General features: G+C 38.8%; 3 protein-coding genes across 7 annotated transcripts in view; 2 read left to right on the top strand and 1 right to left on the bottom strand.

Moving 5' to 3' along the window:
• The window catches only part of mink1 (misshapen-like kinase 1), a 42486-nt gene extending 38003 nt beyond the window's left edge, over window positions 1–4483 (top strand). For all 5 annotated transcript variants that reach the window (XM_056745389.1, XM_056745388.1, XM_056745387.1 and 2 more), the window contains 2 exons: window positions 72–211; window positions 592–4483. In XM_056745389.1, coding sequence (XP_056601367.1) covers window positions 72–211; window positions 592–675 — 224 coding nt within the window. In that variant the 3' untranslated portion in view covers window positions 676–4483. The remainder of the gene's footprint in view (window positions 1–71; window positions 212–591) is intronic.
• Window positions 4484–4909: 426 nt separating this feature from the next.
• gnb2 (guanine nucleotide binding protein (G protein), beta polypeptide 2) lies at window positions 4910–14664 on the bottom strand. The gene is given in 11 exon segments (XM_056746093.1): window positions 4910–5733; window positions 6010–6226; window positions 6814–6845; window positions 6848–7014; window positions 8940–9006; window positions 9232–9394; window positions 9802–9865; window positions 10389–10495; window positions 10585–10623; window positions 10750–10859; window positions 13893–14664. Coding segments are annotated over 10 exon segments (1020 nt in total). The 5' UTR covers window positions 10807–10859; window positions 13893–14664; the 3' UTR covers window positions 4910–5626.
• A 2016-nt stretch (window positions 14665–16680) lies between these two features.
• On the top strand, window positions 16681–19444 carry LOC130419484 (adult enhancer factor 1). Its single transcript, XM_056746265.1, has 2 exons — window positions 16681–18092; window positions 18245–19444. Exons 1-2 carry the CDS (start codon window positions 17435–17437, stop codon window positions 18979–18981), a joined length of 1395 nt encoding a protein of 464 aa, XP_056602243.1. The 5' UTR covers window positions 16681–17434; the 3' UTR covers window positions 18982–19444.
• The last annotated feature ends 402 nt before the right edge of the window (window positions 19445–19846 follow it).

Here is a 19846-nt window from a genome sequence, read left to right as displayed (position 1 = left end):
CAATACATATTTTATATTATTAAAGTGGCTAATAAGAGGTTTTTCTTTGTTTGCTGGTGTTGTGCGTGTAGCTCATATCTGCTCTAATCAGATTATGGGCTGGGGAGAGAAAGCCATCGAGATCCGCTCGGTTGAGACGGGACACCTGGACGGAGTTTTCATGCACAAGAGAGCTCAAAGGCTTAAGTTCCTGTGTGAAAGAAACGACAAGGTGACAAGGTCGCACATACACCCATTCTGTTCTGAGATCACAGAAAAACAACACAGACTGATTTTTTTTGCCAGGCCATTATTGATTCGCAGGGTCATTTTCCTCCTTTTATGAATCCAAATAGTTCAACCCCAATATTACTTTATTAAGCCAACCATATACAGTCACAGCTCTAAATGTCATTTAGGACAATTTGTATTGTATGTTTTGTGTAATCTACAAATATAAATATAAAATATGATATCATATAACAAATAAAACAAACAACGTTGCATTTATCCCCCAATATTTTGAATCTCCTACACATTTTAGTCAGGTTTGTTTACATATTTTATATATCTTTATATATCTACCGTTTCAGCATCTCTCTTTATTTTCAGGTGTTTTTTGCATCCATCCGTTCTGGTGGCAGCAGTCAAGTCTACTTCATGACCCTCAACAGAAACTGCATTATGAACTGGTGAACGTAGATCCTGCTGTGCGCGCACATAGGAACACTAAAGAGATTCCAACACGCAACCATTTCTTACACGCACACTCTGAAAATACAAACACGCAAACCCGCACAAGACTACAGACCAACACACACAGTTACTCGTTCCACATCTTCCAGAAGACACTCCTTCATTCTCCTGTGATTTCTGAGCCAACTGCACAAAGTGTGCGTGCGTGCATCTGTGAGCACGCTGCTAACCTCTGGCAGAGCAATGTTGTGTACAGCTACAGTAATTCATTTACACGGTTAGCTTTCAGCTCTCTGTAACATCATTCCTCTCCCATTCTATTTCTGACGTTTTTAGGACCCGACGAGAAGACTAATTGTACATTATTACCGGAAATGTGTGTAAACTAAGAGAATCACAAAACTGTTGCGCGTGTTCTGACATAGCAGCAACGTGTGTTTGTGAAACTTTATAAGCTACGACGAGCAGCAGAAACAACTGGTGGTTTAAGGTGATACTGCGACATCTGTAATTTTCCATTTCCTCTGTATAGTGTAGTAGCTGTTTGTTATCGGTTACAATTACAGTTTTGGATAAAAGTGATGTTTTCTTTTCAATTAGTAGATTAGAATGTGATTTCAAATTCAATATGTTTCGTTTTCCTTCTGAGAGAGGGAAAGGGAAGGGTTTCTTGACGTATAAACAATAATTTGTCGCCGTTAAAAATGTTTAAACCGTCCGAAGGTGGCGGCTTAGCGTGCGTTTCGCTTTTCCACTAGTCTGCTGGTAAAACCAAGTCACGGTTTCGCTTTTCAAAGCACTTTTTTTCTTTCAGTGTGGAAAGTATCATCATATTACAGTTTGATATTCTCTGTACGTAAACGTATTTGGTATATGACACCTACTTTTATTATCTGCTGTTCTATAGCTGTTCTATTGCAATACGTGCTGTGTGCTCGTTCTCGTACGAAGTTTTACGAAGGAGTCCCTCTTCGGTTATTCTGATTCTAGGAGCAGAAAGATACGTTTCTCTGGATATGATTGATTTTGGCAGCATAAATGTATAGATCAGTTGACACGATGTAAATTGTACATAGCGGCCACGATCGTATTTAGATCTTGTTTGTATTCACTAGGCACATGTTTTTTTTTAGGAGTGAAATCACTTCATTATACGATGTTAGCGTTTTTTTCCTCGCACTTATTTCTGGTCTTGTGTTTATGCTGTCAAAATTGCTTGATGTTGTAAATGTCGTTTTTTTATTAGGCAGGTTTGCGGTTCTGGATTGTATCAGGGATGTGCATTCAATCAGACTTTTTCTGCAAGAAACTTTTGGACCCCGACATATTTTAGATGACTTGGGCATGAATCTGAGCAAGAATATCATTTGTTCTCCGACTGTGTGTGTCAAGAGAAGCGTGTGTGCACAAGTGTGTGTGTATCAATGGGAAATATTGATCAGTAACATACAGGAGGATCAGTATCAAGCAATAGTTTAGGGATTAGTGATGGGTTTATGCCTTGTTACACGTTATTTTCGAGCTTTTCACTCATTTCCATGCGGATAATCGACAGCATATTGCCTGCACACTGGTCTAATATAACGTCTTCAGAATAAGGTCTTTATTTTGTCCCAGCTTTTAAAAGATAGTATTATAGATATTCCGAAAACGCTGCCTTTTACAAAGCCGATATGAGCTTGTAATTACAAACATAACTTCATGATGCACTTTGGTCCTTCTTGAATATTTTTCTAGTTAAGAATTAAAAAATTGTACAGTACCGTGTGGGAGTACAATCATGATCAGTGATCAAATAAGCCCCTCCCCCTTTCTGCTGCCACAAAGTGACACTTGTCTAGACAAGTAGTGATGACGCAGTCAGTCATTAAAAACGAACTCGTGAGCAAAACACATCAGACAAAAAAATTATAAATAAAGTTGCATTTAAGTAAGAATCAGGAAAAAAAATCTAGATGTCTTATCTAGATTCTGCTGTGCCATTATGACAAATTCTCCCTCTTCAAATCTTTTCGTTCCTCTTTACTTTCGCTATAGGATTTGTATGTAAATCAAACTGCCATGTTTACTGAAATACCAGTGCCTTGGATTGGGTATATTTGCTAGATCGTGTGTACGTGAACGATGAGCAAGTGATTGTTTCAATAAGAATAGATGTTCAGGGAAGTTACCGAGATTTTAAAAGAAAGCTAGTCCGTCGTTCATTTAGGGGTCTCGTGCCAACGAAGTGCACTTAAACTGACAATAGCCAGAGCACCAAGACAGGCTCCTCTCTTGCCCCGTTTTAGCACAAAGCCATAAAGAGTTTCTACGAATGATTTAGACATCAAGATTACAGCAACAGCTGCCCGTTTATTTAACGACTAAAAATAGCCCAACAGGTAAATGAAAGAAGCTCTTCGTTCTTGAGTGGATGACCGATGTGAAGCTTCCAGTTGGCTGTATAATTTCGCCAAAGAGGGAAAGCCTCAGGTTGTCATGCAGGAGGTTCAGGAAAGGTTCGGGTTGTCATGGCAAGGACCGTGATTTAACAGTCTCCGGCATTCCAAAGAGCTCTTGGAATCTGGTGAGATTTTTGATGTTTATGGTTTTTATATCAGAATTATGATCAAATATACTAGAGAGGATATATAGTTTATAGCATCATATTATATGGAAGAGTTTATAGAAGCAGGAGAGAATGGGAAAAACACAGTAAATAATATTTAACCCAACAATTGTTTTTTGTTGTTGTACCAAAATATATTTGTGAGATTACATACAGAAGAATTGAATAAACACAATGCTATAAATAGAACTCAATAACTGACTGCGTTTATGTATATCATAACATGCTTCTTTTTGAATATTAATCCTAACACAACGCTTCTTGTCGTTTCGAAGTCAACGCTGTACATACGCTGTACATTCAGACTCATCTCCCTCCCCTCTCTTTCCCTGCGAGCGTTATAAAAGAGCGTGTCGTGTGGGTGTGCGAATGTGCATGTGTGAATAGGAGAGCTATTTTTGGTGTGAGTTTGTGCCGTTCATTATTCCCTCCGAGGAAAGAGAGCGGGGGAGAAAGAAAAGACCAGTTAAAAGCTATTGTGGACCAGTATGGCCAAACGTACACACGAATTATCACAGGATTCAAGCCACAGATGTGACTCATGTCAGATTTGTAAAGGCACCAATGACCAAATGTAATATTTAGACTTTCTCCTGATCTCCCAGTATTTAAAGGAGCTTGTGTTTCACAAATGGTCATGAAATCCACCTGCTTGTTAATATTCATTAATAGGAGCATTTTAAAACGCTAGACCAGGTCACGTAGCGGGTTTAAGAGAAGTGGAGCTGTCTGGTTTCGCAAGGCCTTTATCTGCTGTGTTTGAGGTATTTATCTACTCGACATGCTATTAGCACTATGCTAACATGTGTCATTTCTCTAGCTGTTCTCTAGTAACACGAAGTTAATCCCTTAGCTGGTTTTGTAAAATATTTACTACTACAAAGAATAAAAAACTCCATTATTTTGTTTTCATTCTTTGGTTTAACAGCAGTAGCCAGGAGAGGTTAAAGGTCGATTTGGAGGTCTTGATAAAGTTGATCCTCTGTGATGGGTTCATTATCGCTCTGTTGTTATACTTTTCAGAAGTTGTTTGTTTGAGAAGTGCTAGATGTTTCAGACTTATTTTTAGTGTTTATGTTAAGGAGAGGGAATGCTTCAGATGATTTAATGATCAGTCTCAACGACTGAATGCATTCACACGTCTGTAATGTCTGAATACAACATTATTTGACTATTAAAATAACTTGATCTCTGTTCAAATTGTCCACCTCTTCTTTATTCCACACTTTATTTTTGTAACTGAATATTTACATTTCCTTCATTTCACGTGTTTTTGTGCTGTTATTTGTCCAGTTATATTTATGATGGTATGATACTCTTTCAGGACAAAAAACTACTGGGACGGAGCTTATAAACATGCTTTCTGAAGATTATGGGGCGGTTTCCCAGACATGGTTCAAGCCTATCTTGATCAGAAACAGCTTGCACTGACATCATAAAATATATCACTGCCATTGTTTTGTTTCAAGATGGACACAATAATGCGTTTTATAATTTATGTAAATATCCAAATTTAACTAAGGCCTATTCCTGGTTTAACATAATCCTGGGGAACAATAGACCATAGGAGTAAATTCCAATGAAATGATTTGCATGGTGCATTATGAAAATTAAGAGACACAAACCTTTTATTTTTCCGTTTTGTTTATTCTCAAGGTGTGGCACACATGGAAATATGAATAAAATAAGCATTTAAAAATGGCAAAAAGAAACAAAAATTGAAGACAAACACATCATATATTTACTTATATACTGTGATATGCTGGCATACGCATTTATAAAAACAAACTATATAGAGTGGGTTCGTTTCAGCTTGAATATGTTCTGATGGGCAACTTCAGTCTTCCTCTGGCTCTCATCTTTTAAACTCTACATGACCGATGGAAACATCAGCACTGAAGGCTTCGTTTGAGTGAAGAGGAAAACATGATCAAAAACATGTCAAACATTTTGAGTGTGTTTTTTGGGATTGTATGCTCAAACGACACTCATCTGAGACTCACTAAGCACGCATTCCTCCAAATACATTTGAGTCATGTTGTGAGTCAACATACTTTATACATCCAGCAAACCTTAAGTCAAGAAAAAAAGTGTGCGCGTGTAAACATTCTTGTTTAAAACTCGTGGACTAAACTTGCCTATGGTGTGACTCGCAATATATGTATAGTATTATGTGGCACTGAAAAGACTTGGTGTAAACTAATAGTTAATATATATATTATGTACAGTTCTTGTATATGTCAGGCATGTGTGTCTGTGTAAGTGTACATCACATGTACAGTAAAGTAGATACTGTGCATAAGTGTGTATGATGGATGTGTAAGATCTGAGCTGTGCGTGTGGTCAGTTCCAGATTTTGAGGAAACTGTCCCAGGAACCTGTACACACAGCCATTCCATCATCTGTCACCCCGAGACAGCTCACACGATTGTCATGTCCAGCCAGCACTCCTGTAAGAGAGACCCAAGTGTAAATGGTGCAACGATGAAGCTTCATTTATGTATTTTGATCTTGCAGCTAACTTGTGAGGAGAAAAGTACTAAAACGGTACACAATGTAATAAAAACTCCGTAAAATAACAGTTAAATTGTTAAAAACCAGAAAAAGTAAAGTAGATGTGTACAACATAAGGCAGCAATGAAGTGCTGTGGTGTAGTCAGTGACATTGATTTTACGCCACAACTGCAAATGAATGTATTTTTGGATACATTGTCTAGTTTGTTCACCTGCTCGGTCTCCCTTCATGGCATCCCAGATGTTACAGTTGAAGTCGTCGTAGCCGGCAAGCAGCAGGCGGCCGGATCGAGAGAAGGCCACAGAGGTGATGCCACAGATGATGTTATCGTGGGAATACAAACACAGCTCTTGATCCGCACGCAGGTCAAACAGCCTGCAGGTGGCGTCATCCGAACCTGTTGCAAACGCGCTGCCACTGGGGAAGAACTGAGAAGGGAAAAAATTTGGTGTCAAGGAAATGAGATACAAGTCAGAAATGTCAGCATTCAAATATCAACAGTCAGATATTCCTCAATAACAACCACGCATAGTAGCGGACCGCTTATCCAGGCAAGTTTACTTGTGCAAATTTTTTCATATAATAAGAGTAACTAATAAAATATTTAATATTCAGCAGATATGTTGTGTCCAACATTCTTTTGTGTCATGTAGCAGAGAAATAAGTGTAAAATACATTAAAGGGACAGTTCACCCAAAAATATAAATTCTGTCATGAATCACTCAACCTCAAGTATCTGTTTTCATTTTTTGTTCTGCTAAACACAGAGAAAGATTTTTAGAAGAAGATTAAAACTTACATTCCTGGGGCACAATTGACTACCAATAAAATGATTGTCAATTGTGCCCCAGAACTGTTTGTTTTCCTAAATTCTTAAAAACATTGTTCAACAGAACAAAACAATCATGCAATAAATATCTCTTCTATGGTAGACAATGGGCCCCTCCACCCTTAAGCATGTCCGTATAACTTTCTGTTTGGTAGAGATGCTGCGTGTGTTTCTCAAAGTACTCACACAGACAGCATTGATGTCTGACTCGTGCCAATAAAGGTCTGTCTACACATGCTGTCTCTGATGTCCCAGAGCTTACAGGAGGCATCACAGGCCCCAGAGATGAAGGTCCGGGAGTCTGGAGCCAGTGACAGACTCATCACATCTCCACTGTGACCAGAGAACACGGTGGTCTGCTGACCCGTCTCAATGTCCCACAGAGCGCTGAAATACGGATACAACATACCAGAAAGAAATGGAATTGTAAATGTAAAGTGAACTGAGCATGATATAGTAGTAGTAGTAGTAGTAGTGTATATAGTAGTGATTCTCAGCTGGTAGAAAATGTATAGTTAAATTGGTCTATCCAGTGGTGTAGTCTAGTTTTTTGTAGTGAGAATACTCTGATTCCCTCCACAGCCTACTCACCCTGTCCCAGATCAACACCCATGAGCACCACCACACTCACGAATCAATCTATATGTAATCAACAGATTTCAATAGCCAATGAGAGCTGGGGGGACTTGCTGGTTTTGTTAATCATGGTCTAAGTCAGACAGTTAAAAGTTACATTTAGTCTTAGATGGTATATGTATACAATCCCTAAAGCACAGGTTTTATCAGCTGGCACTTTTCTATGCACATTTGTGGTCCATGTGAAAGTCATTTATTTGTGATATAATATTTCTATATAAACCCACCCTGCTAAAAAATAGTATTACACAAAGGTAATGGTGGTTTCCAATAAAACACCATTATGAACAACACATTTTTCCATTACAAAATGTATTTTGCATTAATGGGTGTTCCCCATCAGCATCTATTGTGTTTTGGGCAGGCTTCTATTGTTTTTTCAGCAGGGCAAACAACATGTTAAGAACATCCTATGAAAGTAGATTTAATTTTCAGTTTGATTCTGATTGGCAACGGCCATGTCGAAGACTTAAAGAACATCATATTGAAATAAATGGTTAAAATCAACTGATGCTCTTCACTAATAACTAAATTGTTTCCCTAGTTTTCACACACACTGGGCCACACTTATGAGTACAAGTTGCGCCTATTATTGACATTGATAGTTAACTATAATAAGTAACAATGAACATTTGTGCAATTTTATCAAGCACCCGTTGCTCTTTTAGATTGCTTGCAGTGTCTATAGCCTGACATTCACAAGGCTGGTGATCATCTAGAACAATTGTATGCATTGTAGTATAAGTAATCTCTCCCTTTCTGCCTCATTTATTGATTCACCACACAAACTAACATTTGTGAGGTTGGCTAGCTAGATACAATTTAATATGACTAGAATCCCCTTACAGTTATGTTAATGATAACAAATATGCTAATTTTATCAAAGAATATGCAGTGGTTTTAAAAGTTGGGGTGAGTTGTCTGCTGAAAGTATAATGCATCGGCGAACAGGGTACGCGGTTGCGACCCCGGGACGCTTTCGCAACAGTGGGGCATCCCGCATAAAACATAGCATAAGCCTTGTCTGCCTCATTTTCTGTAACAACTGCGGCAGCTGCAGACGTCAGCCAAAGCACCAGTAGCTTAAGGCGCAGGCTTACGAAAACACTGAAATACAGTAGTTTAAATGCTTGCCTTTCATGATCTCCTTTTGTTTCATATCCAGTGTTCCAAAAGTCAGTGCATCGCACAAAACGATGTTGTTACGTATCCTTGTGCTTTTTTAAGTGGTTATACAGGATCTTTTCTAGTGGGTATACACCATATCACATAGACTACACCACTGGGCCTATAAACTTGCCATATATTTCCATATGAAGAGTTTGGTTCCAAAATGAGAGAACTCAGTTTTTTTTTTAATCTAAGTGTTTATTTTTGTATTATGTTTTTATTGTGTTAGTTAGCAATATATTTATGAGTTATTATTGCTTAAATCAAAACAAACCAATTACAGTTTGATTGACATTAATTGGAGTGCACAATAAAAAAACGGGAGTTCTCATTTTGGCACCAAACTCTTCATATGCTTTTTCAATCAATTAACTAAACTAGAAATGTATACGTGTAGAATATACAGGGAAAATGTGTGACACATGCTCATCCATAAAATTTGGCTCCAAAAGCTAAATCCAGCCAAGAACCGCTTTACACATTTTTTTAGGCTAAGGTGAACCCACCAGGTCGTGTCTCCTGAACTGGTGATGATCTGATTGTCATCAATGAAACGACAACAGGAAAGGTAACCTAGGAAGTAAGCAGACAGGAAGTCACACCCTAAAAAAGTGTATGATGTCAAACAATCTCAACTGCCATCTGATTCTTTCTCCTTTAAGAAGCTCAAAAACCTTAAGCAATGTTTAGGATATTAGGATTAGATTTATTTTATTTCTCTTTTTTTTTTGAGCATGCACATTCATATCAGCTTTACAGAAAACATGTACAGTATGTGTATACTGTGTATGATCATACCAGTGTGGCCGGGCAGCTCTCGGCTGACTCTCACATTGCCCTCTCTTGTCTTTAAGCTGTATATGGAGCAAATGTTGTCCAGTCCACCACAGGCCACAAAGTTGCCAGATGGAGCGTATGAACATGTCATCACCCATGATGACCGTAATGGGATGGCGTGAATCTGAAGTTTACATGAATCTTATTAATGTTGAACACAAAGTTAAAATGACGGATAGCACTTTAAAATAGGTATTTATTTGTTTATTGTTTTATTATGTGTTTAGCATTAGCTAGTATGAAATAACAATGAACAATACGTCTACAGCATTTATTAATCTTCGTTCATGTTCATTTTAGCATTTACCAATACATTCTAAAATCAAACGTTATAACTGTTAACATTAGTTAATGCACCATGAATGTGAAAATATTTATTGACATTAACATTAACAAGACGTGCTGAAAAACGATATTGTTCATTGTTAGTTCATGTAAGTTAATGCATTTACTAATATTAATAAATATAACCTAATTACAGTGTCGTCAAATGATGTTGAATATTGAATAATAACAGAAATTATTACAGACCTTGTTTGTAGTGTGACTGTCCCAGACGATAAGTTTTCCATCCTGCGAGGCACTAACAAGAAGCCTGAGGAGAAATTAAAGCCGATTTTGTCATAGATATAATAAATAATCAGAATGTAAAACAGGGGACAACATTCACTACAGGCAATCACACACCAAAAAAACTAGGAGAGCCCTGCTGGTATATAGTACAGTAAGCCCAGGAGAACTGTGGCAAGATTCTGTACATCCACTAATACATCCTAGATTTATTATTGATACGATGAGTTAACACAGGATTTGATAGTTTTCTCTTACACTCATATTGAACAAATATCCTATTTTATGCCTAGTAACAAAATTCAATACATTTTTAGTTAATATAATATCATATTGATTTACATCATGTTTTTATGTAGAAAACAGTAAATCACGAAAAATGACTTGAGCTGCGTTCTTGCCTTTAACAGTTGCAAAACCAAAGTCTGTGGAATCATACACGTAACCTAAAAAACAACCTTCTGTGTTCTCTTTGATGCCAGGTGCATTAGCAGGATGTGAATTGTTTACGAAACAGATAGAAGTGAGAATGATATGGATAAAAATACCTGGAGTCTGAGCCCCAATGCATTGCGTAGATTTTAGCCAGATGCCCACGTAGTGTGCGCCTCGTCCTCATCTGTATCCGCCCCACTGGGTCCAGTCCTGCCGTTATCTACCACACAACACCCGCGTTAAAACCCCAAGATCTCTTAAGATCAAATCAAAATTCCCATTTGGATCTTAAGTGTAGTTATGTTTCACCTGAGTGAGTGTGGAGTCTCCACATGCTTTCCTGGCATCCTGAGGGATGAAGATAAAGATGTTAGAAGGTGAGATGAGTCAATGTGCTTTCACTATTCGATGAATGAAAGATTCAATTTATATAAACAGCAATATTAAAATGGCAGCTCTATGTACAAGACTCACTCTGATCTGATTCCGCAGTTGCTCAGCCTCCTGTCGAAGCTGCTCGAGCTCGCTCATCTTGAAATGACCTTTAACCTTTGTCCTCTGACCTCTCTCACGCTCTTAGATACCTGTAGAGATTTTTTGTTTAATATTCAGTATTTATGTATGACAGAATAAAAGATTTGCATCAGTGAAACATAATTTCATAGTGCAGATGTCCCGCGGGGTCTAGATTAACATTACAACATAATCCGGTATAATCTGGCTAAGAATCTGTTTCATGGGCAATTTAAACACAGAAACAAGATTAGGGATCAGGATTATAATAAATGGGAAATAAAAGCGTATGCGTGTTTAAAATATTGTACCTAATTTTTTGACCTAAAGTTTTATATAAGGTTGCACATTCAAATTAGGTTTTGCATGGGATTTTGCATGTGTTTTTCACAGCCAAATATGTTGTAAATCATCCACCAATGGCACGGTTTCATTTGCATGTTTTCCTGTTAGAATTACACTGTAACAGTGCTGGTGATAGCTGTAGAGAACCAATGCAAAAATGATGGTTTTATACCCCCTTAAAACACATACTTATTAAAGTGTCTTTACTCTCTTAACACACACATACATGCGCAAGGACAGCAGCACAGCAGGCAGAAAGCGATCATGCATTGGGGACCTCTAAGAGAAAACTTCACCCATACGTACATAAAGGGATATTTCACACAAATATGAAAAATACTTTCATGCAAATCACTCTACAGTAAATAAGCCCCTCCCATACCTCCTTGTATGGAGACGTCGCTCAAAATATCCTCTTTTGTGTAACACAGAAGAAAGAGTCATATAAAGGTTAAGAACGACATGAGGGTGAAAAAAACTATGACAACATGTATATTTTTGGGTGAACAATGTCCTTAACATTATCTGAGGAGCATAGAACAGTTAAATATAAAACACTTAGAAATATTATGATTTGTAGTTGTTTAAGATTATTTTAAAGGGACAGTTCACCCAAAAATGTTAATTTTGTCACTCACTCTCTTGTTGTTCCAAACCTGTATAAATATCTTTGTTTGGTTGAACACGATATTTGGAGAAATGCTTTTAACTCCTTCACAACTCCTTCCTGGTGGAACATTCTTCCCAACTCAGTCTGGTCAACCACATCTCTCACAACATTCAAAAAACTACTTAAAACCCATCTCTTCTGTAAATACTTGACAGACAAATGAGAAGAGAATAAACTAACCCCCTTCTTATTGGTATTGGTCTGGCTTTTGTTGAAACTAGTAACTTTGTATTAGCACCTATTGTATTATGGCTCCTGTATGACATATCGCTTATTGCTCCCTGAACTCTCTGGAAGTCGCTTCTCCCTGAACTCTCTGGAAGTCGCTTTGGATAAAAGCGTCTGCTAAATGAATAAATGTAAATGTAACCAAGCAGTTCTTGGACCCCATTGACTACCATAGTAGGAAAAATGACAATGGTAGTCAAACGTGCCTAAGAACCGTTTGCGGTTCTTTTTCGTATACTATGGACTTCAAGAACTGTTTGGTTACCCGAAGGCGAATAAATGATGAGAGATTTTTTGGGGGTGTGAACCATCCCTTTAATGCTTGTTTTGTTATAATTCAATTATTTTTCAAATCATCTTGAAGTCCTTTGGTGGTCCCGTAGACTAGAGGGCCCCGCCCCTCGGTGAAGAAATAATGATCTATAGAGAACACTGAAAAAGAGATCCTTTAAAGGGATTGCTCACCCAAAAATGAAGTTCCCTTTTTCCTGTGGACCCTCACCTCATTCCAAGCATGTATTAATTTATTCTGTACACAAAAATATAGATATTTTAAAGAACGTTGGCAAGCAAAAAGAAAACAAATCACCCTCATTGATTTCCATTGTATGGCTGACACATTTCTTGAAATATCATCTTTTGTGTTGTGCAAAAGAAAGAGATGACATCACTTTCATATTTGGGTGAACTGTCCTTTAAAGTGAAAGAACAGTAATGGTTAATGGTGGAGGGTCCATTGTGTATTAGAATTACTTCGACCAATGGGCTTGGTTACATGACGTCCTGTTTATCTGAATTTTTAAAGCCGTCATAAAATCTAAACATTATCCATTTATTAACCTTACGTATTGTTTTCTTTGCGTGGGGTTATATTACAGTCAGCACTCTGTAATACAATACGTCCTCATACAATATAAATTTGAAGTGGGACTCGGACGATAAGCATAAAACCTAGTGCTGTAAGAAGGCCACCGACAAGTCAAACCAACACGAAGCAGGGAAAAGCCACATTTTTTCCACAACTGAAACGAAAGAAGCTCATACAGTGCGACATGTTCCTCATATGTTGAAACAGGATGTTGCATGCGACTTCCATGATCATGTGCTGCCGATGCGCACAGACATTTTAGCGCGCCGCAGAATATGGCGAATCTACGGACTCGTTTTTCGGTTGAAACGGACCAAAACGTTCACATTCTCACAGGATCAGCTTGCCATAATGCTAAATAAACGGATTGGGAATGTGATCTACACCCGTTACATTAGAGGGAATATAAAGAAATGTCAGGCTTGGCCCCACCCCTATCGCAAAATGTACTGTAGAGAGACATTCTGCGGGTATCGAATAGCGAGGAAGACGGTAAAAATCGGTTTACTAGCGCGGTGCCCACAACTGCTTTTTACGCCGATACCGCAGCCTATTTGCACCCATTTTGGTCGTGACTACCGCCCATCCATTAAAACTGCTGGATCCCAAAAGTGTGCTGCTTGAGCACACACTGGGTTTCGTTCTTATCAAGTCAAATCACCCAAAGACCGAAGCAACGATGCCAGATCTGCGTTCTTTATCTTCACAGATAGAGCCTGCGCGCATCCGAAAGTAAAAGCTGCGTAAACAGCATATTTTTCATTTTGTCAGTTCACCACCCCTGGTTCCATATTAGCCAACAGATGTGTAGCTTAATCGCCCCTCGAAAGACAGATGTGATGTATAATCTTCACAAATTCCTACCGTGAATAACTACTAAGGTTCAATCGGTGGTGCATTTGCGACAAAACTAGTAAAAACGAACCGCAGTGACCGAACATAAATATGCGCGGAGGAAGAAGACCATCCATATGTTTAGCTGAATTACTGTACCTTTAATCTTCCTTGTTTGGCTCCACGTAAAGTGAGCGGAATGCTGTAGATAAGTTAGTTGGCGGAAGTAATTCGCAGGGAATTCGTCTGGTGGTATTATTAGGACTGCATTGTGTCGACTCTTTCCTGGTGCTTCGTTTCCAGTGCTCAGGTTAGGCCTCGGCGACTCCGTGTTTTATGCATCAAACCGATATGATCACGAAGAGCCACCGTTCGGTCCTCTGGCTTGTCGTTTACGTTACAGCAGACGAAGGCTTTCCCACCGCTGTATTAATGAATTTAGCGGTTTAAAACACCACCAGTGTGAGGTGATGTGTCGTATACGTGAACCGAACACGGAGAAATAAGTCCAAATACGCCAACCGCCGTCGTTGTCTTTATAGCGTGTCGATGGATGTTCGCCTCTTTCCTCCCAAGCGTCTTCGTTTTTCCTGTTCTGTTTTAATTTGACCTCGTCCGGAAAATGAAATCAAATCAAATGCGACGACATGGATCCTGTGGCCCGTCCGAGTAATTAAAATAAAGTGACCAACGTCGACTTGGCTATCTCTCTGGAGGAGCGCATAAACCACCCATCAGTTCAAATGTCACCGTGCCAGAACGGGAGGCGGGGTGAATTCAACATGAATAACAGTACAGTGGTTTTCTAAATAATGTTTAAATAAAAACGCGCGCTCACTCTGTATATTCAATCCCACATGAAAGCGTGCGGTCTGCACCAGAAACACGTAGCATCACATATTCGCGATTCAACCACACCCATTTTATTGCGAATGTACCACTGCAGCCCTCCGCGGCCAGCGGCGCAGGGGGGTGAACAGAACTGCACGGTGAGTCGCTTGACTCACTTGAGTTTAAGCCTTTAAAGCAAACGATCGGTGCTTTCATGAAATGTAGAAATGAAACATAGTGGAAATGCATTCCCGCATTTTGGGGAAAAGGCAAAGAAACTACTTGTAGAAAATAGTGACTTCCTTCAACATTACCCCTACGCGGTTCTCACTGACTCCATGCGCTATTGGAGAGCGCATAGCGTGCGTCACGTGATATGAAGATCAACATTTTTGCTGTTACGAACACGTTTTACGAAAACCTATCAAACTGTTTTCAGTATTTTAGTATGCTTGTTGTGAACAGAAAGTGGCTTTTTATCAAATTTAAAGTTTCTCTAATGAGTTGGAGCTGTAATTACCCTGTAAGGGCGCTCAGTAATGCTATGCGCACTTTCTCTCAAGAGATACGAACAGCAACCCACCGGAGGCACACTCATAATTACACCTGCCATAATTACGAGCTTTGAGGGAGGAGTACAGACAGATTATTCTACTTTGTGCTACTCTGCACTTTCCTGATTGGGCCATTTTTCAAATTGTTGTTAGACTGTATATGGTTCAATATCAAAATGCAAACCGAAGGCATATATTGCATGGCAAGAACTATGAAACGTAGACTGTCCCACACAGAATTAGACAGTGTACAGTGGAATCTACTGTAAAACATATCACCCACAGTAAATGTACTGATGGTACGATCCACCTGGCCAGCATGGAGAGGTTGCCCAGCAACACCATTTACAGAGATCAATGCAAGCAGTATGTGGTTGGATGGATGGACATGAACTGTTCTGCATTCCCTTCACACACAATAAATACATACCCATTCTAACCACTATGAAGGTCACAAAACTATGGAATAATATGATAATATTAACTGGTTAACAATTCACCATACGATGTTATAAATAGCCCGAAACAAACCCTTGTCAGAAGAATGAGAGGTGAAGAGATGAAAAACACCGCTTTCCTCGCCGTATGGGTTAGAGTTACAGAGGTCAAACGGAAAGGGAGGAATACATCACATTATTAGACAGATTTCTGATGTTGGTTCAAGAAAATTATGTTTGGGAAATAAAAAAAGTTAGTGTTATTCTATTTTCAAACACTAGAGAGCGCCATTGTTCTTTATTAAAGGAAATCAAGAAAAAACGTGTTGTGCCATTAGTTGAACTATATGTCGCAGTTAGTTTAACAATAGTGACATTTAAACAGAAAAAACGTTAATTGTACAATTCTTAAACCTTTAAACAAAAAAGGACAAATGTATGATATAATAAGATATAACTAATAATATGCCTTTACAAATGAAAATTAAATTGTTTTATTCAAGGTAGCTAATTTAATGGTTGTTTGATTTGACCCAAATGTGAAATTAGGGAGAATTATTCTAGTTTTCTGCCTCAGGCCCCATCTAATGTTTAACTCTCTTGTGTGTTTAATCAAACAATGTTCAGCAGTGTAAAGGTCATAGAAAGACAGTCATTGCATATTCAAACTGGTCCACATTTCAATCAGTTTGAAACTGTTTTAGTACAAGAATGGGTATTTATAAATGTTCACAACACTCTTTAACTACTCACAGTTTACACAAATCTGTTCTTGGGTGTATCGTTAAATTCCACTGACTTTACACCTTGTAGATCTGCTCCTCGACAGGCACTTGTGACGTGTTCTTTGCATTGGCTTCTTCTCTTTTCTTGAACAAGATAGTGGCTAGCAAATCACTCAATTTAAACATTGTTTTACGTCTCAATGCAAAACATTTTATCAGATTTTATAAGACACATTTCTCATATATCATACTTCAACATGCGTAAAACACGGTCTGTACATCACTTAAAAGTGTTAAATAAAATGTATTAAAAATAAACAGGATGGGGTTAATGATGTTAATAAAATAAAACAATTTATAACAATTTATAAAAATATACGCAGAACACGAAAATTGGATGGACGGAGGCAGCTTTTAATGTCCCAGTTAGACATTAGGAAGTATGAAAGAATAAAAAATAATACATCTGTATACACTGATAAGTTGATAGCGACTTTATTGGCACTAGGTTAGGTTTATAAAGTAAGATCATCAGAGAAAGCAATAATAGCCTTTGAGTCTTATGAGTTTAAAATCTTATAAAGTAAACAGACTTGGCATTTCAACAGATTGCACAGTACAGTTGATAAGAGAATAGCAATGTTAACTCATTTTATGTGGGTACCCAGAACACATGGGAATACAGTGAAATCAAATAGAAATATTTAATTGAGCAGATCACAAGGAACACATTTGATATTGGAAGTGTGTCATTCGAAATTAAAATAGAAAAATTAATTTAATTTACAATGTTGCTGTGTTTCAAATCAGCGTAACGGGAAGAAAACAAAACGAACATAAAATGTAGAATACTTAAATAAACTCTAAATCCCGTGCTGTTACTGACGTCATCTTTCGTGGACCGCTTTGGTGACAACAGCGGAATGCGACAGCTTGAGCAAGACTTCCAAAACACTACAGGAATACGTCAAATCTGTTTTTAAAAAACTACCAATGGAAGTGAGACCGTGGTTTAAAAACTATTGCAACCGTGATCTAACGGGTTAGCAACCTGACGCGAGTCGAGACATTAGATAACCAAACGTTCCGAGACCTCCTCGCGAGGTCCAAATCATATAAACTGGAAAACAGCTGAATTATTGGGCGAAATACTCATGGCTATAAGCATGGATGTCAGTGTTTCTTTTCTTAAGTGCGAACTCGCCTCCACCATCGACCAGGCGGTAAGATACGCCGTTGAAACGGTTTTAAAAGAAACTGCGCGAGTTGTTGGCATTAAACTCGCAGCGGCTCGTAATGCTGCCGTAGAGTCGCACCGTGAAAACCAGACCCTGCGCGAGAGGCTCGAGATCTCCGACAGTGAGCTGAAAGCGGTGCGTTATTACATGACCGCGGCTGAAAAAAACATCAAACATTGTTTACAACTGAATAAAAACCAGCCCAGGTCGAACATTGCGCGCACAAACGCAGACGATTCACTCTTTCTGTTTTCATCACATGCTTCCGACGGAGGTTCTTTATCGCAAGGCAGAGATTCCTCACGCAAGACTTTCCGAAATTCACCAGGACGAACACACAATTCCAAAAATGTCCCTAGTGCTGGCCTCTGTCCACCCACAATACAGCCAGACTGCCCTCGGGTGTGTGTTAACCGCAGAAGGACGCGAGGATTTTCAGAAGGCAATAATTCATCTGTTGTAAGTGACCCGACGACCTCTCAAGCCCATGCGGAACACACCCTCTCTCTTCTGAGACCAGAGGACGGAACAGAGGAACAGTTCTACATCACAAATGAGGGTGTCACAGAAAAAGGTTGACAGTAATTGTTTTTTTTTTCAAGCAGAGCATAAACAAATGAGAGCGTAGAGTAAATGTCTTCAACTGTTAATCAGTCATCAGTTACATGTTAATTTATTCATAAATCTTTCGTCCAAACAAACATGAGCTTTCATTTGTTTTTACAGGAAACTGTTCGGCGGTGACTGAGTCCACGCATCCACACGAGGAGACAGAAATTCCAGGCTTATCCACAAACCCAACGGATGACCCATCTGACATCACAAAATTTGAGTTTGAAATGAGCACACCTGCAGGAAATGTAAATGAACTAGAGCTGATACAGGTGATGGAAGACTCCGAAGATGTCAAACAAAGCGCTGTTAAAATCGAAAGCGACCCCGATGCGCTAACATTAGAGCCACCTTCATCCGACCTAACTGTAGCTCCATCCGTGCAAATGTTGCCTCAGCTTTCCTCACCACCTGTACTGGAGAGCGAAGGGGACGCTTTGCTATCCTTAATGCGTCCTGTGGGTAGTGACTCAGGGGTAGGTGGAAATACAGAGAGCGCTGATAAACTTCACTGCTGTAACATTTGTGGCAGGGGATTCAGACGATTCTACTGCTTGAAAACGCACCAACGCATACACACGGGAGAGCGCCCATATCCTTGCAGATACTGCGAGAAACGCTTTAGACATTTAGACAGCTTACACAAACACCAACGCATTCACACGGGAGAGAGGCCCTACCGCTGTGCACAGTGTGGATGCTGCTTCAGAGAACTGGGTCAACTCAAAAAGCACAGACTCAAACACTCACCCACGTATGTTCCTGCGGCCCATCCTGCCTTTTCTCTCCCCCCAGCTGGGCCCTCTTATGTCTGGCCACATCTTAACTCCCAGTCTTTGGATTCGGTCTGATAACTGGAAGAATCAATAACATTGACTAATATTGCGAACAGAAGACAGAAACTTTTAATGAGGATATATCTGTTGTGAAAAATGACTTCTTAGTTAAAGTTCATTCAGTAACAGATGCTCCAAAAGCGTTTGCACAATTCCATTACTGTGCTTAGAGCAATTGTGTAGGTATTGTGTGAATAGTTAGAAAGTTTCTTATAAGCGTTCCATTTTTGTAATAGTGTGCAAAATACCTCATTCTGTGTGCCATAATTATTACCCATGAGGTATTACTTCATTCACTATCATCTTACTCTTCAGAACATCTAAATGAGTTCCAAATGTCATTAAACTCTCATTAAAACCACTTTCTCTGTGATTGCCAAATGTGTTTGGTCTTGAAGTGACAGTTCACTCCAAAAAAATAATTCTGTCATCGTATACACATCCTCGTGTCCATTTAATGACTTTCTTTGATCCACAGAACACAAAAGAAAAGATATTTTAAAGAAAGTTATCAACACCCATTTCCTTCGGTTGTATGGACACAAAACCAATGCAAGTGAATGGGTGCCGGTTAACAAAAAAATTCAAATTATCTTCCTTTGTGTTCTGCGAAAGAAAGTCAAACAGGTTTGAAATGACAAGAGAGTGAGTATTACAAAATTTTTATTTTGAGGTGAACTGTCATTTTCAGAATTTTAAGATGTCTTCACAACACTGAATAAATATACACTGTAACACCTGCATAAACCTGAACAGAAACTTAACACTGTATAACACCTGCATAAACCAAAACAGAAACTTTTATGTTTCTATCCAGCACTTCAGCATCCATTTTAAATTAGCACAGTCAAAAAGAAAGTGCCACATCCATATATTTAAA

The sequence above is a fragment of the Triplophysa dalaica genome, chromosome 4 (genome assembly GCF_015846415.1).
Source record: "Triplophysa dalaica isolate WHDGS20190420 chromosome 4, ASM1584641v1, whole genome shotgun sequence".
Classification (NCBI taxonomy): Eukaryota; Metazoa; Chordata; class Actinopteri; order Cypriniformes; family Nemacheilidae; genus Triplophysa; species Triplophysa dalaica.
Note: the sequence above shows the minus strand (reverse complement) of the source record. Positions and strands in the feature narration are given on the sequence as shown.